Genomic DNA, 17813 nt, shown 5'->3' with positions numbered 1-17813 from the left:
ATGTTTATTTGGCACCGGGCAGCACGGGGGTCGCCCCACCAAAATCGTGCGCACCCACCACGGCAGTTAGCTTAAGATTTATACAATCACACTTTACATATTCAACGGACGCCTATACATATCCATGACTTTTCCCCGAAAAGGCGGTCTTTATTACAATGAATTACGAGAAATCATTTTCATAGCCTCAGCCTTTAACTTCTCCCCGTTGCACATGCGCAGTGCCTCCTGGTGGTCGTGGGCCAGGGTCTCGGGGATGAAGGCCATGTCTTCCTCGCTGTGTACCTCTCGCTCTTAATGTTAATGTGTTGCTCCAGGCCACGGGGTTGGGAAACCAGATGATCACTCTGTATACCAATTGTTCCCTTATCTCCCATCGAGGCCTACGTGACCACTTTATGGTTTCAACACATCCTTTCTTTTGCCTAAATACCTTATCAATGGCTTAAGGCAATGGATACACAGCTTAAGCCAAGCAATGGCCCTGCCATTAACCCTTGAGTGTTATCTCCCTTATCAATCCCCCCTTTTCTAAGAGATTAGTAAATTCTTTTACTTATTCCTACAGCATATTTTCTTTCTCTAAGCGTTTCTTAAAATATTTTCCTGACTCGACTTTTTGTCGAAGCTGATGCTTCTTCCAAAGCTCATAATCACTTGTGGTTACTTTTGCACAGCACATAAAGCATCTAAGTAAAGCGCAAATTGCAATCCCTAAGACTATCATTGTAATTAATAATACAAACAGCTGTTTCAACCAAGCAAAGTCAGGCAGCCACGAGGTCAATTTTTTCCAAAGATCAGAAAAACCATCATCTTGAGATACTTGGTGTAGTACTCTTGACTGTTGCCAAATTCGAGTAATGTCCGTTTCGACTCTTTTCTCTTGATTTATATATGAGCAGCAGCTCTGGTTTATTATTAAGCAAACTCCTCCCTCCTTTGTCGTAATCAAATCTAGGGCCATACGATTTTGCAAAACCACTTTACCAAGGGAAGATACTTCAGTTTGTAGTCCCTGGATAGCATCCACAGTAAGATTCTCAATTTTCTCCATGGTGGCTGAGATGTTCACTATAGCCTTTTCTAATTCACTTACTCCTAACTGGGGAAAAAGCCATCTCACAAAACTATGGAAAGCTGATGGCCTCTCTGCGAGGGGATTATTCGGGATCCCACGTACTTTCCGCCAGTGTGTCCGCATAATCCCTGGAGGAGGGTGCGAGTGATTATATACTTTATTTTGGGGAACCACGTACCCCAGTGTGCAGACCCCATCCCAGTAGTTAGGTAAGGATTTCCTAGCACGCCCATCTCCACATAGCCACCAGAGTCCGTCGGGAATACAGCTATAGGAATAATTGAGCCATAATCCCATTGTTATTGCTTGAGGACATCCGCCACGGCTGTCATTAATAGCCTTCCCTCTTTCACATATAGTCCCATTAAGATCTGCTGTTAAATTGAGATTAAAAACTCCAACCTTTGGGGCAGTATTATTATGTCTCTTTATGAATATTGGCTTCTCCAATATCTGCAGATCGAATTTGAGTGGGTGGACACTATTATTCCCACATGTGTATTTTGGGACTTCGTGGCCTTTAGGGGGTATTGGAGTCTGGGAGCCCCAGCAAAGAGTCTCACCAGTAGGGAGACGGGATTGGTATTGACCTGGGGCACAGCCGCCTTCTATATTCCATAGGAGGTTTTTCCCTGTAGGTAAAGTGGAATTATTTAGATTGTCATAAGGCCAGCTCCAATTTGCATAAGAGACTGGTATTCCAAGGAGGGGGAGTTCTAAATTTCCCTTGGGAAGGGCTGTGCATACCCAGCAATTGGAGAGGTTCAGACTATCTGCTACAGATTTGGTCATTTGTATATATGAGTTCTGATCCCACATTTCTACAGTTCCCCACAACATAATGACTATGTCCGTGAGAAAAATAGTTTTCCTGGTTGGGCTTGCGTGACCTTCCATGGAGATTTATGTGCCTTTTTCACTCTGGTGTGGTGGATCCAGGCGCTCTGCTCCTTGATCTTGATTGCTGTGAAGGAGGTGAGTAGTACCTGGAATGGTCCTTCCCACTGCGGCTCCAAAGTTTTTTCTGTAAGAGACTTTACATATACATAGTCTCCAGGTTGTATGTTATGTACAGGCCCATCCAAACCCCTACTTCGAGTCCCAACCATGTGTTTCTCAATTTTGCTGAGTTGTCTGCTTAATGCCACCATGTAGGAAGTCATGATTTCATCCCCAGCTTGTGTGGACATTCCTTTCTGTATTCCATAGGGTCGCCCATACAAGATTTCAAAAGGGCTCAGTCCTTCCTTCGCTCTTGGTCTAGTTCGTATGCGCAGGAGAGCCAAGGGAAGGGACTGAGGCCAGGCCAAGTTTGTTTCCTGCCCCAATTTCACAATCTGCTGTTTGATTAGGTGGTTCATTTTTTCTACTTGGCCACTCGACTGAGGGCGGTATGGGGTATGAAGCTGCCAATCTATACCCAAATGGCGGCTAATTTTTTGTACTATTTTTGAGATGAAATGTGATCCTCTATCAGAGGATATGGTTGCTGGAACCCCAAAGCGTGGTAGTATTTCCTGTATTAATGTTCTGGCTACCTCCTGAGCCTTGGCTGTCCTGGTAGGGAATGCCTCTGGCCAACCTGAAAAGGTATCAGTTAATACTAATAAATATCGATACCCCCCTTTTCTTGGGAGTTCTGAAAAATCAATCTGCCATTGCTGCCCAGGCCCGTTGCCCTTCCCAATTTGGCCCATTTCTGGTTTGGGGGTATTTTTGGGATTAGTCTGGAGGCAAAGATCGCACTGCTGAGTCACTTGTCTCACAGTGGTGTATAAATTTCTAGCTACAATTTCCCTAATTAGTTGTTTATATAGTGCCTCTGCCCCCCAATGCCTCTTTCTATGTTCTTCCCTTATCAGAGACCATACTAGATAAGAGGGAACGATTAGTTTCCTTTGTGGGGTGAGAGCCCATCCCTCCTCGTTATATGATCCTCCTAGATCTGTGATAAGCTTCTGATCTTCCTTGGTATATTCTGGCTTACCTTCTAGGGAAATTTGCCTGTCAGGGATCAAAGCCCCTTCTGTTTTTACCTTTGCTTTGGCTACCTGTTTTGCCTCTCTGTCCGCCAGCTCATTTCCTCTTTCCAACTCCGAGTTTACTTTCTGGTGTGCCTTAATGTGCATGATCGCCACTTTCTCAGGAAGTTGGACTGCCTCCAGCAGCTTCAGGATCTCCTCTGCATGCTTGATGTTTTTGCCCTGCGAGTTCAATAATCCTCTCTCCTTCCAGATTGCTCCATGAGCATGTACGACTCCAAAGGCGTATTTCGAGTCTGTATAGATATTCACAGCTTTGCCTTGGGCCAATTCCAAGGCGCGGGTCAGAGCAATTATTTCTGCCTTCTGTGCCAAGGTATTCATTGGCAGAGGCCCTGACTCTGTTACTTCCTGACTGGTGGTAATGGCATATCTGGCATGCCTTTTACCGCTTAGGACATAGCTGTTTCCATCCGTGAACCAGTTTTCCGTGTTTTCCATAGGACTGTCTCTCAGGTCCGAACGGCTCAAATATGTTGCTTCGATGGCCTCCAGACAGTCGTGATGCACTGGTTCTCCTGTGTTTCCACTGAGGAAAGAGGCTGGATTGACAATGTTAGTGACTACAATCTCCACATCATCTTGTTCTACCATTATAGCCTGATATCTCAAGGATCTTTGTGGGGAGAGCCAGTGTCCGCCTTTCACTTCTAATACTGCAGATACTGTATGGGACACCAACACAGTCATTTTCTGGCCCAGGGTGAATTTTCGGGCTTCCTGGATGTTTAGTACTACGGCCGCGACCGCTCGCAAGCATCCAGGCCAACCCTTTGCAGTTGCGTCCAATTGTTTAGAAAAGTAGGCAACTGCTCATCGATACGGGCCCAGATCTTGTGCTAGTATTCCCAGGGCAATCCCCTGCTTTTCGTGGGAAAAAAGGAAAAATGGTTTACTCACATCTGGGAGTCCTAAGGCTGGGGCCGACATCAGGGACTTTTTTAGCAAGTCAAAGGCCTGTATGGTCTCTTTGTTCCAATCAAGGTGCTGCTGTTCAGTGGTTGTTAGTGCGTACAAGGGTTTAACAAGCAGTCCATAGTTATAGATCCATAATCGGCACCACCCAGTCATTCCCAGGAAAGTTCGTAACTCTTTCACTGTTTCCGGTCTTGGGGTTTGGCATATTGTCTCTTTTCAGGCCTGTCCCAAAGTCCTTTGTCCAGCACTGGTTTCATAGCCCAGATAAATTACCTTATGCTGCATTACTTGGGCCTTCTTCTTGGATACCTGGTATCCCTGGAGCCCCAAAAAGTTTAGCAGACTCACTGTCCAGGCCATACAAGCATCCTTTGTCTTGGTGGCAATCGGGATATCGTCCACATACTGTAACAGTTTCCCTTCCTCAGGTGGGGCTTCCCAGGACTCAAGATCTTTTGCGAGTTGGTTACCAAATATAGTAGGGCTGTTTTTGAACCCTTGTGGTAACACCGTCCAAGTAAGCTGAGTTTTACGTCCGCTTCTGGGATTTTCCCATTCAAATTGAAATATTTTCTGGCTGGCTTTATGGAGAGGGAGGCAAAAGAAGGCATCCTTCAGGTCTAAAACAGTAAACCAGGTTAGTTCAGGTGTCAATACAGTCAGCAAGGTGTATGGATTTGCCACTACCGGATAGAGGTCCTCAGTTATTTTATTTATAGCCCGGAGGTCCTGGACCACCCGATATGACCCGTTGGGTTTGCGGACAGGTAAAAATTTTTCTATTACTGGCTGAATTCCCTCCCTGTCCTCCTTCTTCAGAGGATACTGATTCTTACTGGCTGTCGTCCTTCCTTGAGTCTGACCTCAACAGGTGGAGCATTTTTGCTTTCCCAGGCACATCGGTGGCCCATACCCCAGGGTATAGCTGGTTCGTGATTTCTTCGCTGATTTTTCCTTCTGTGGGAACACTAGCTAGGGATAAACTCATTATTTGGATATACTGCTGGTCATTTACCTCCAGAGTAATCTCTCCCTTTTTAAATTTAATTATTGCACCCAATTGTTCCAACAAATCTCTCCCCAAAAGTGCTTTCGGGGAGTTGGGCATGTACAGGAATCTGTGGACGCCCCATTGTTTTCCCAATTTATATCTCAGAGGTTCACAAAAATATGCCTTTTCACTTTGGCCAGTTGCCCCTTTTACCATGATATAGTCATTTCCCAGGGGCATCAGAGCTTGGTTTAAAACCGAATACGTTGTCCCTGTATCAACCAGAAACTCTACCTTCTTTTGCTCATTCCCTAGCTTTATTATAACCAGTGGATCCGCTAGGGTGGATTCCCCAGGTCCCCGTCAATATTCCTTCAAATTGGCTACTATTCTTCCTTTCTGATTGTTTCGTCCCCTCTCCTTATTTTTCCACTTTTCCGGACACTCATCTTTTCAATGACCAAATCTTCTGCATAACACACATTGATCCCTGCCTAGTCGAGGCGGTCCTCGTCTAGGTTTTCTTTCTTCCTCCTCCCTGACGACCGCCACCACCCTTCTTTGTCCCCGCCTGTAATCTTCCTCTCTATTACTGAACACTCTCCATGCTTCATCCAGCAATACTTCTAGGTTCCTTCCTTCTATAGAACGTAGCTTTTGGAGCTTGCGCCTAATATCTCCTGTAGACTGACCTAAAAATAAGGAAACTAGTTGTTGTATTCCTACCTCTGACCCAGGATCCAGCGGTGTGTTACGGCGCATTACGTCCCTTAGTCGATCCAAGAATTCGGATGGTGACTCGGAAGGACCTTGCCTAATTGCATATAATGCTGACCAATTTATGGTTTTGGGAATGGCCCTCTCCATCCCTTTTGAGATCCACCCTTGGTATGCCTGCAATTTTTCCATATCCGCAGACCTGTTTGCATCCCATTTTGGATCTTGAAGGGGGAGGTATTCTTAACATCTCCTCCTGTAGTTTTATAATGATCCTCAGCCAAATCCCCTCAGTTTTTAGAATTGTTTTTCCGTCTCAGTCATATATTCTAATAATAACTGTATATCATTCCAGTCGGGGTTGTGTTGTTTTACAATAAATTGAAAATGTTTGGTTACACTTACCGGATCATTCCTGTAATCCTTGGCAACCCCTTTCCATGCCTCTAAATCGGTGGTGGAAAAAGGTACCTTGATTAGCATCGTCCCACCGTCTGGCCCTACCGCCTCTCGGAGAGGTGCCTGTAAGACTGTTGGGGTAGACTTTTTTCTAGTACGGGAGGATACAGGGCTGTCCGGGGGAGTGGAGGTTCCGTCCGAGTCCACATCCTGTTCCTGTGATCGAGGGGGAGGCTTAAGCAAATCAGTTAGATCTTGTTCTGAGGCCCGGTGGATTGTATTTACTCTAGTGCACCTTTGTCCAATACTACATGCCGAGCAACACTGCCTCAGTTTACCTTTAATTTCTTTGTTATTTTCCTTCTCGAGGGCGAGTACCATAGGGTCCTGTGGCGGCACCATTCCACAGTCCCTTTGCCACTCCGGGTGATTTCAGAGGGTGAAAAACATATCTGCATATGACACTTCATCCCATTTTCCTTCCCTCCTTAAAAACGACATTAATTGCAGGATGGTGTTATAATCGATTGACCCATAAAGTGGCCACTTAGCTCCATCTTCCAGCTTATAAATCGGCCACCATTGATTGCAATATTTAATGAGAGTCTCTGTACCCCCGGTTCCAACAATGTTCCTCCAGTGTGTCAATATACAACCAAGGGGGCTTTTCTTTAAAATACCCTTATTCTGAGTGTTACCCATCTCTCTAGATTGTTTCTTGTTAGCTATTGTGCTTCGTTTTAATTTCCACATGAACCTTTCCTCACAGGTCCTTACAGTCTTCTCTCAATCTACTTCCCAAACGTCCCAATCTTCTGGGATTAAAGTTTTCTTCCCACATACAAACTTTACTGTTTTGGACTCTTGATGGGCCCTTTCCCAATCATAAAACCGTGGGATTAGAGGAGAGCATTTGGGACACTCAGCTCTCCGCCTCCTAGATAAACAATACCAAATTTTCTCACAAGATTTACATTTCAACAGGACCCAAGCCGAATGCCAATTTTCAGGTAATTTGTTAGTAAGCCCACACACAAAACAAGGAATCACCCCCACGTGTCTGTCAATATGGGGGTTTAGAAAGGTATCTGGGACAGGTTGTTCCCAGTCTAGGGCCACTGTCTGTCCGGCAGGCGTTAAATACACTCCTCCTAAATAAATTCGTCCCTCTCCCCTCCTTATCCAGTCCCCTCCTTCATTTAAATATTCCCAAGGTTCGAGCCCAAACCACCGAAGGAGTGACTCTCCCTGTCCGGCCACTTTGATGATCAGCCAGACCCCCGATACTTAGGAGATGGACTAAACACCACAGCAGCCCAACTTACATATATCAAGACATTTACAAATTTTTACAGACGTTTCAGGCGCTTTGTCCATCTCTGGCCATGTTCCTCACGGAGTCACGGAACCGCAAATCGTGACTCCCACTCGCTTCACAGCGGCGCTGTGTCTCAAACACACGCATCCACACACAAATGCTCTTAACATAAAATACCCGGGCATTTACAAATAAAACATACAATCATTACTCCAGTTGGTATCCCTCCAGCAGCTGCAGATATTATTCAAGTACTTGTATCACAACTTTGAGAAGCCCGCTTACCCTTCTCCTGCTTCTTATACAGTCATTAGCAGGTCCTTCCTGGCTCCCGATACTGGGATGCAGCGGTGACCTCGGATTTGCTCGATCTACCCCCAAGATCGCTAGCGGCCGCTCTATCAGTCAGCAAATCCCCTACTTCCATACAGGGTACCCTCCTCCCATACGGGGACTATGCCGCACGCCAGACGTCTCTGCGCGATTTACTGGCGGCCCCGGCCAAGCGTGGGCGTCCCCTACGTCTTACTGGCCCCCTCTGTAAAACATACCGTTTATCCGCGGCTTCAGGAGGTTGTTGTCTACTCCCGCGGTGAGCGGCTGGGAGTGGAGGCTCCTCCAAGGAAAGTGCTCGGGGCACGCCTAGGGGCGTCCGCTCCGCAGTCGATCCCGCAGCCGAGCAGAGTGCCTCCTGGCTGGCTCGCCAAACTGACGTGCGGAAAGCAGACTCCACAACCTGTGGGGTTGTAAAGTAGGTATGTTTATTCGGCGCCAGGCAGCACGGGGGGTCGCCCCACCACAATCGTGCGCACCCACCGCGGCAGTTAGCTTAAGATTTATACAATCACACTTTACATATTCAATGGACGCCTATACATATCCATGACTTTTCCCCGAAAAGGTGGTCTTTATTACAATGAATTACGAGAAATCATTTCCATAGTCTCCGCCTTTAACTCCTCCCCATTGCACATGCGCAGTGCCTCCTGGTGGTAGTGGGCCGGGGTCTCGGGGATGAAGGCCATGTCTTCCTGGCTGTGTACCTCTCGCTCTTAATGTTAATGTGTTGCTCCAGGCCACGGGGTTGGGAAACCCGATGATCACTCTGTATACCAATTGTTCCCTTATCTCCCATCGAGGCCTACGTGACCACTTTATGGTTTCAACACATCCTTTCTTTTGCCTAAATACCTTATCAATGGCTTAAGGTGATGGATACACAGCTTAAGCCAAGCAATGGCCCTGCCATTAACCCTTGAGTGTTATCTCCCTTATCACTCGAGGTCCCACTAGGTTGTACAGGGAATAACATTTTTTAAAAGGAAATGACTGTCCTGCTACTCTAGTTGCGCACTATTAGTGATGCTTAGATGCTCCATTGCTCCCACATTCCTCTCGAAGGACAGAAGAAGGTCCGTAAAGGAAGGCATGTAAAGATGCATGCATTGTGTTACACAGGCCCGGTGTTGTCTCTACCAAGAAACACTTCATGGTGGTTTTGGGGTCCTCCTGCATTTTATGTAAGAGATACAGAAGGACAGGGAACTGCTGGAGAGGGTACAGCAGAGGGCTACCAAGATGATTAGGGGCCTGGAGCATCTCTTATATGAGGAGAGGCTGAGGGACTTGGGCCTTTTTAGTCTGGAGAAGAGAAGACTGAGGGGGGAATCTGATCAACACCTATAAATACTTAAAGGGTGGGTGTCAAGAGGATGGGGCCGGTCTTTTTTCAGTGGTGCCCAGGGACAGGACAAGAGGAAATGGGCACAAACTTGAATATAAGAAGTTCCACCCGAACATGAGGAGGAACAACTTTACTTTGAGGGTGGCAGAGCACTGGAATAGGCTGCCCAGGGAGGTGGCGGAGTCTCCTTCTCTGGAGACATTCAAAACCCGCCTGGACAAGTTCCTGTGCAACCTGTTCTAGGTGGACCTGCTTTGGCAGGGGGGTTGGACTAGATGATCTCCGGAGGGCCCTTCCAACCCCATATCGTTCTGTGATTCTGTAAAGCTCATTTGAAGGTTTGATTTTTTCCCCACCTTTTACGTAAATCTCTTTTACCTACACCACCCAAATGCCAGGAAATCTTAGAACAGTAAATAGCCCTGCAGCGCAAACAAAATCATGCTTCAGAGAAATTGTTCAGCTTCTCAAAGCTGTGGCTATGCCCTTTAAAATGAAGGGCGTGCTTCTGAAAAGCTCTCCTCCTCTTCCAGAATCTTGCTTTCAGCACAATTGCAGCTGTACCACCTTCATCAGTGATGGTATCAGCTTCTCGAGCTCAGCAAGGACACTTGACCCAGGGATGCATTAAAGTGACGTCTTCAAAATCCAGAAGGTGCTTTGCCATTGAGCTGTCATTAAAGCAACATCTTAAGAAGGCAATAGGAGGCTATTTGCTATAAGTTATCCCATCTATTGTCTGGGACCAATAAACCCCCTATTCCTTTCCAAAGGAAATCAGACTTGGACAATCAAGCTGTTTGTGTGTGCCTGGGCCTATCTATCAGTCAATCTGTCAAGGGATCTCCCTTTAAGCTTTGACCCCACTGGGTAATTTAACCTATCGTATGGGGTGGAAGAGGTCCCAAAGCTATTGTGTTCCTATACATTTCATGAAAATAGGCAGCCAGGCAGTGTAGAGAGTTCTCATTAATGCTCATAAGCCCATCTTTTGTTAGACATCAATGAACTCATGGGAGTTGGGACATTGGAAGAGGATTTACACATTCTGCTGCCCATGAAGCAACTTGTTTCAGTGTGTGCACTCTGATACCCTGTCAAGAGGCCTCCTGTAGTAACAGCTTCTTGGTTTTAACAGGATGTCAGACAGATTTCTTAGCTCCTTTCTGCTGATTTCCACAGCGTTTCACACAGCAGAAAAGTCAGCCTGCTTGTTGCATTTCCCTTCCCTCCCCAGCCAAAGCCACCAGGGAGAGTTCATGCGCATTGATTAGCAACTAGCACAGCATCAGAGGTGGCTGCTTTTCAGTGGGTGTTACCTGAAGGTAACAGGAAAAACAGCACAGACTTATGAAATGTTTCTGGTATATCGGCATAAAAAGTACTGTTCAAACATAAGCTGCTATCTGTTTTTCAATCACATCTTCAGGTTGTCTAGACAGATTTCAGGGTTAAGAAAGGTGTGTGAACAAATCTTATTTTCTTTTGACATGGTCCAGCCTGTATCAGTTTTATTCCAAACCCTTTTGCACTAGTGTTGAATTTTGTCTGTTTGTCATGTGAAATAAACAAACCTGAGCTGTTACTCAAAGCATCTCTCTTGATCACAAAGTGCAGGAAAGCACACTCTGAAGCAGATCTCCAAAGTCCCAGATGTGTGGCAGTATATCTAGCCACAGGATAGATGGTGCTTCAGCTTTAGTTCTGAAATCCCCGCGCTTTCCTGGATGGAAGTCAAATCTCTGGGCATTACCCAAGCATACCTCTGGACGCAGGTATGCGGATGGAGGTGTTCACAGTATATGGTGTAATGTACTACAGGCAACCTATAGGTGAAGCTCTCTAGCAAAGATTTTTGATGTAGAATTGATATACCTTGGCTACAAAGTGCAAGGAATCAATGGAATTGAAAAACATATGTGTGTGTGTGTGTGTATATATATATATAAAACTTTTATTGCAAGGACAGCATCAAACAAGAACTGGAATATAGCCCCATCTGGTACCAGTCATATAGCAACCTGTATTTCAAAGAAAGGCTACTTGAAATCAACGTCATGTCAGAGTTAGTTACTGCTTTTCATGAGCATCAGAAAATGCTCCCTCCCCTTATTTCTCTAGAGCAAGATTTTTTAAAGTGTATATTTATATTATTTGTTCTCATTGTAACATTCTGGGTAAAAGAAAAGTCAGTTTATTTCTTCCTTTCAAAGAAAATCACACTAATTTGAATATGTGGATTTGCATATAACTAGGTAGTATGTGGGCTGTGTGTGCACACTCATTGTTCAGGTCCTATGTCTTTTTAGATTTTTTTAAAAGTCAGTGGCAATTTTACAGAAAAAATATTGGGTTTGATTTTCAATTTGTCAAAGTATATTTTGTTTATAATTCATTCCTATATTCTTTTTACCAAAAGTAGGAATGTCTTATTTTCTTTTTTTCTTACCTTCTTTATTTCTTTTTTTATTTACTATGGGGTATATTGGAGCAATCTTTGGTATACATTATCCTTCCAGAGAAGTTGTTTATATGTATGGAAGACTAACAGGATGAAACCGCAAAAAGAGATGGTTTCTGTCCCTTCCCAATGAATGGGAACAAAAAATGGGAGAAGAGAGGGGACAGGGGGAGGGAGGGGGAGGAAATTCCACAAGGTGTAAGGAGAGTATTTCTGGTGGCAAGAAGTCTTCTCAGTGCTCTTGCACACCGTGGACCACCCTCTTTATAGCTGGATGTGTGCAAAGTCATGAACCAGACAAGAGCAGGCAGCTTGGCAGCAGGAGATATTGCCAATGTGGCCTTTTGCAGAAGCTGAAGTTTATTTGCTGAAGGTAAGCCACTTCCTGTGGCCATCATTCACCCCCACCCTTGCAATTAAATTATTTGGTACAGATAATTTAATTTTCTTCACTTGAAACATCAAGATAAGAATTAGGTGAGGAATGTCTGTCTCAAGTATCTCTAGTGCTTCCAGCCTGTGTGAAGAAACAAGTCAGGAGGAGGACAGAGGTTCACAGTTACTTCTAGTTACCTAAACCTTATGACTACCCCTTTTAGCTTAGCCTCACTGGAGGGAGAACAACCTCAGAGCAATATCCCAGCCAATCAGGATTGGATTATAACCTTTGCCATCTAGCAGCACAGCCAACATGAGGGAAAAGTCACCTTTGTACTCAGCTGATGTTAAAACAGTAATATTATTTGTCTTGTTCTTGATATGCTGCAAGGATAATGTCCACCAACCCCTGGGAGATGTTCTGTGGTAAAGGGGCAGAACCATAAAGCAGCAGACAAAATTTCTATGCCATCCAGTACCTGGCAGTGCTCTTTGAAATAACAGGGAAAAAATGGCTGGGGGCTTGTGAGAGTTTTGTAGAGCTTCTTTCCACATTTCATGCAAGTCCCTCTTCCCAGCTCCCAATCTTATAGTGAGCCTTTGAACACACTGCTGAGCTACAAAACCAAGGGGCAATACTCCAGTGACCAGATTCCCTCAGGCCATGCTTGGCTATACCTGTTCTGATGATGGATCAAACACATAATTTTTTAGTGGGAATACATATTTCCCAAGACTAATTGACCCTTAATGTAATTGAAACTAGATTTTTACAGGTCAGACTTTAATTCAAACTGTGCATGGTCTTAGTCTCCAAGAAATATTATTGAGATTGCTTGAATAACTCCCCACAGTTATTATTTTTCACTCCTGGCAGTAGCCCTGCAGAAGTAGTTTGTTCTTTAACTTGAGTGGTGGAAGTCCTGGCTTGCAGTCCCAGAGCCTCTGTATTCCTCCATGGTGACCTGTAACTGGCATCTTTGCACTTGAAGGTTATGCCCATCTCCAGGCCTCTTGCTTCATTAAGGATGAAATTCAGCTGAGACTTGGAAGCAATTCTTTCTCTCACTTGGCTTGTGTTGTGTTTACTCACCAGTAAGGTCTGGAACCAGTGAGCACTTGGAATCTGGGATGGGCAACAGTTCTTGATTTGGATGGCTCATTTGCTTTTTATCTTCTGGAGATGTAAGCCATCAGTTAAACAGACACAGAAATTTCTGTAGTGATCTATCCTAGTGATGATTTTTATTTCCTTATTTTTGAATGTAAAAAGCATAGTTCCCTCCTTCCCCCAAATTGTTCAATTTCTATACACTCAAAAAAGATTCCATCCATGGGCTGAGGATTTTTCCCACTTGCCAGAATCAGGCTTCAACATTTAATATTATTTTTTATTTTTTTTCATGAACGAGGATGAAAACAAACCTGAAGATCTCAATCAACACTCAGTACAGTTCATGTTAACACCACTGTGGATATCAATGAGCTCTGCATCAAGCCCAAGAAGTTTTACAAAATATCTGGGTGCACACATGCCTGTTGAAGTTGAAGGGATACTCCTGGGAAATTTTGATCTTACTATTGATAAAATGCAATAAATTCTTATTACTGAAGTGGAACCATCTCAACTGTCAGAGAAGTTGTTAATAAAGAGGTTGCTAAGGATTAATGTCCATGTGTGTGTATCATGGTGAATAATAACAACCATTTTAGTCAGGTGCTCTTTTCAGTCCTTTCCTTTATGTCAGCTGTTCTGTAGGTTTTAATATTTTGTTTCCCTTCAGGGGATATTTAAGTATGAGGCACTGTTAGCTAAAAAGAAGGAAAACAAATGCAAAAACAAATATAACTTGAAAACGGCATTCATTCCTAATGGGTTATGGTGCCTGGAATTTACCTAGCTTTTCTGTGTGTCTTCAATTATTATTTTGTAGAATTAAAACAGGGAAATTCACTCCAAGAAAAAATAATAACAAAGATGATCCTCTGACTCAGCTGTTCATAGGAAATATCTTAATCCTTGTTTCTTGCAAGGAGGAAATAAGGGTCTGAGAGCCACTGAGTTTGGATGATCTGGATCAACATATTGAATCCTTTCACTGAATTTCACTGGATTTCACTGAATTTTTAGAGTTGGAAGGGGCCATAAAGATCATCTAGTCCAACTCCCCTGCTGAAGCAGGATTGCCCAGAGCATGTTAGAGCATGTTACTCAGGACTGCATCCAGGCGGGTCTTGAAAATCTCCAAAGAAGGGGACTCCACAACCTCCCTGGGCAGCCTGTTCCAGGGCTCTGTCACCCTCACCGTGAAGAAGTTTCTTCTCATATTTGAGTGGAACCTCCTGTGGAGGAATGGCTGAGTGAAAAAGGGCATGACTTGATTACAATGAGCAACCCAGTCTTTGATAGGGATGAAAGCCTGGAGGAGGCTGTGAACTCTCCTTGAGAAACAGAAGTATGAAGAAGTAGCTACATGACAAGTAAGTGATAAGCGGTACTGCCTCCGGGAGATAGAGAAACATCTGCTGCGCGTGGACAAGAGGTCTGCACTAATTGTGTGAGCGCTCTAGGTGCGTGAACAGAGACTGTAAGCCAATCGTATAGCTGTCGCTAGCGCATGCTCTGCTTGTCTGTCTTTATATACTCTGTGAGAACTTGAATAAAGGGAGAACGACCATACTCATATTGAGACTCATTGTTACTCCGGGTCCGTCTCCCACTCCGACATCTGGTAGCAGAGGATGCACAGAGATCCATGGCTCAGCGGGACTGAGTTCTCCGAGTCTGCGGTAAGCAGCTAGAGGAGGGGAGTGGGAAACCACGGCTGGGAGAAGTGCTGCTCGGGCGCAAAGGCGGGAGCAGACAACGGTGCGAGGTGGCCTCTCGCCTCCCAGGCGCAGTGATGCAAGTAGAAGCTGCGGCCACGCTACTCACTGGAATCCTCTCTAAGAGAGGGAATGAAGTACCGGCGAAACTGTTGATAAAGTTAATTAAATTAGGACAGCGATGGGGTCATTTTTCTGACACACCTATGCTGTTTTCTGTTTCGGAATGGCGAGATTTTGGAGGGACGATGTGGCAAAAAACAATCGAGGGGGATGAAAAAGAGGAGAAAGAGATAAAAGCCGTCCGTGGGTTGTGGCATACTGTGCTAGAGACTTTAAAAGCGATGAAAGCGGAGCGGGAAGTAGCCTGTGCAGCTGCTCAAATGTTAGGTCCAGGAGCGGCCGCCTTAAAACCTGAAAGTAAGCCTGGACCTATTGCGCGGTTCTTTGGGCTGCCCGCGGTAAAGGGAATGACCGGGACTGTGTGTAAAACTGTTGCTGAAATTCGAGCTAATGAGGACTCTGACCCTCCTGAGAAAAGTAAAGACTTGCCGATAAACCCCTTGCAAAACTCGGGAAAAGCGGAAGTGAGTGATGCGAAACCAAAACAGAAAAGTAATGCAAATGCGGAAGCGCCTCCTCAGAAAACTCCAGCAGGGGAGGGGCCTGAAACGTCTACTGATCTCATCGATTTGGGAGGAGCAGCGTGTCGCCCTCCGCCCACAGAACCGCCTCCAGCAACTCCGCCTCCCTTGTATCCACCGTTACCCTCCTCCAGTGATTCGTCTGGTCCGCCAACTCCACCTGCCGACAACAGTCGTAAACTGTCCACAGACAAAATGTTACAGACAGTTTTGAGGCGCCTCGAGGAGTTAGATTTACGTGTGGCGAGGAAGGATGATAACATGCCTCCATGGCTAGTGAATCCCTCAACACCTCTGAGAACTGCACGCTGGAATGGCATTATTAGAGATGCTATATTAGAAGGACAGTGGGGAGCAACCGCTAGTCTGGGCGGAACTCCACCTCTCGCGTGTCCCGTTGTACATGTAAACAATACTGGCAAATGGGAACCACATGATTGGAAAATTTTACAACAAGCTTGCACCACCATCTCAACTTATGGAGTAAAATCTGAGGCTACCCGACAAATTGTCAGCTGGATTTTTTCTGCTGATCTGATGTGTCCATATGATTGTCGTAACCTAATGAGACTGTTGCTTACTCCAACACAATATTTGTTGTGGGAATCCTCCTGGCAACAACGAGCCATGAATGAAGCAGCTCGAAGACAAGGGGAGGGAGACCCCCTCTGTGGAGTCACGGCAGAGATGTTCACAGGGCACGGAAAATTTAGTGACTTGCAAGGACAATTGACGTTTCCAGCAAACCTATTACAGCGATCGGCGCAACTTGCCCTAGAGGCGTTTCTCGGCCTCCCAGGATCTACTATTCCGTCATTTGGTACCATGATGCAAGGAACTACAGAAAAATATAGTAACTTTGTTGACCGACTGTGGGAAGCAATCATGAATCACCCTGATCTAGATGACAGCGGTAAACAACAGATGTTCAAAGTACTGGCTTTTGACAATGCCAATAAGACCACCAAGCAAATTCTAGCCAGTCTACCAAAAGGAGCAGGCGTTGAAGAAATCTTATTGAGAGTAGAAAGGACTGAAGCTCAAAAACAAAGCACCATGGTCCATCATAGACTCCAAGATTCGACCGCAAAAAACCGAGCTCGCAACTCAATTGCGCACACTGACTGATGTCCAAACCCTGCTTGGAGACATTCAATGGGTGCGGAACTGTGTTGGCATCTCCAATACCGACATTGCACCCTTAACAGAATTATTGAGAAGCAATCATCCAGCCGATGGCGTTACTCTGACGGCGACGCAGCAAGCAGCGCTACAACAAATTGCACAAAAACTGCAATCGACGTGGTCATCTCGACGCATTTTAATGTTGCCAGTGTCTCTGATAATATGTAATGGGAAAGATTCACCATATGCAGTCATTTGTCAATGGCAAAACAAAAAGGGGGAACTTGCTACTCCCTTCTCCTTCTTTGGTGATGCCACTGACAAATGCGAAGGGAAGGTAACAAAAGAGAATGTGTTCAATGTCTTAGAATGGGTATTCTTAAGTGTACAACCAAAAACGAGCATTCAAACGCGAACTGAAGCAGTAGGTGAATTGATACGAAAAGGAAGATCACGAATCATAGAAATCAGTGGTAAAGAACCAGAGGATATTAGCATACCTGTTAACGCTGTAGATTTAGAATGGTGGCTGCGTAATGACGCTGCCATGCAAAAGGCCTTGTTAGGCTACAGTGGGAGAGTGCATTCACAACAGCCACAAGGGAAATTGTGGCAAGTTCTAAAAAGAAATCAGTGGCTAGAAAGACCCAAGGTATGGAGAGACCCATTGTCAGATGGTATCACTGTATACACAGATGCAGGCAAATGCTTGCGGCGTGCAGCCTGTGTTTGGCAGGAAAAAGGTCAATGGTGTCAGCATATCATAGAGGGACAACCTCGAGATTCCCTTCAAACATTGGAACTAACCGCAGTAGTTTGGGCCTTGAACAATTGGCTAAGCACTCCCTTGAATGTAGTAACAGACTCATTGTATGTGGCTGGAATAGTGCCACGCCTGGAAGACGCTCTACTTAGAGAGACAGCTAATCCTAGGCTGGGGAGTTTATTTATTCGGTTGCGATCTATACTTGACCAAAGAACAGCCGCCTGTTGTGTTATCCATATTCGTAGTCATCAGCTAGACCTTGGATTAGGCCAGGGCAATCAACTTGCTGACAGCCCGGTTAGTCCAGTGTGTCATGTGCCCCCTATGGATAAATTTCAACAAGCTAGGCAGAGTCATGAGAATTTTCACCAAAATGCAAAAGGGCTAAAAAGACAATTTAATTTAACAGAAAATGAGGCTCGAGGCATTATCCAAGCCTGCCCGAAATGTGGGAGCCATGGCC

At 45.1% G+C, this 17813-nt stretch overlaps 2 protein-coding genes across 49 annotated transcripts in view; one reads left to right on the top strand and one right to left on the bottom strand.

Moving 5' to 3' along the window:
- The window catches only part of LOC141476573 (CUGBP Elav-like family member 4), an 800950-nt gene that overhangs the window by 398036 nt on the left and 385101 nt on the right, over window positions 1–17813 (top strand). For 22 of the 48 annotated variants that reach the window (XM_074165315.1, XM_074165293.1, XM_074165319.1 and 19 more), the window contains exon 4: window positions 17286–17300. The exons of the other annotated variants lie outside the window; for them this stretch is intronic. In XM_074165315.1, coding sequence (XP_074021416.1) covers window positions 17286–17300 — 15 coding nt within the window. The remainder of the gene's footprint in view (window positions 1–17285; window positions 17301–17813) is intronic. 48 annotated transcript variants of the gene reach the window in all.
- Window positions 563–1378, bottom strand: LOC141476733 (endogenous retroviral envelope protein HEMO-like). The gene has a single exon (XM_074165539.1). It carries the CDS (start codon window positions 1376–1378, stop codon window positions 563–565), a length of 816 nt encoding a protein of 271 aa, XP_074021640.1.

Source organism: Numenius arquata, chromosome W (assembly GCF_964106895.1).
Source record: "Numenius arquata chromosome W, bNumArq3.hap1.1, whole genome shotgun sequence".
Lineage (NCBI taxonomy): Eukaryota > Metazoa > Chordata > Aves > Charadriiformes > Scolopacidae > Numenius > Numenius arquata.
Note: the sequence above shows the minus strand (reverse complement) of the source record. Positions and strands in the feature narration are given on the sequence as shown.

Bases quoted from the DNA above. Each gene is read 5' to 3' on its own strand.
- LOC141476733 (XM_074165539.1), bottom strand. From the start codon at position 1,378: ATGGGATTATGGCTCAATTATTCCTATAGCTGTATTCCCGACGGACTC.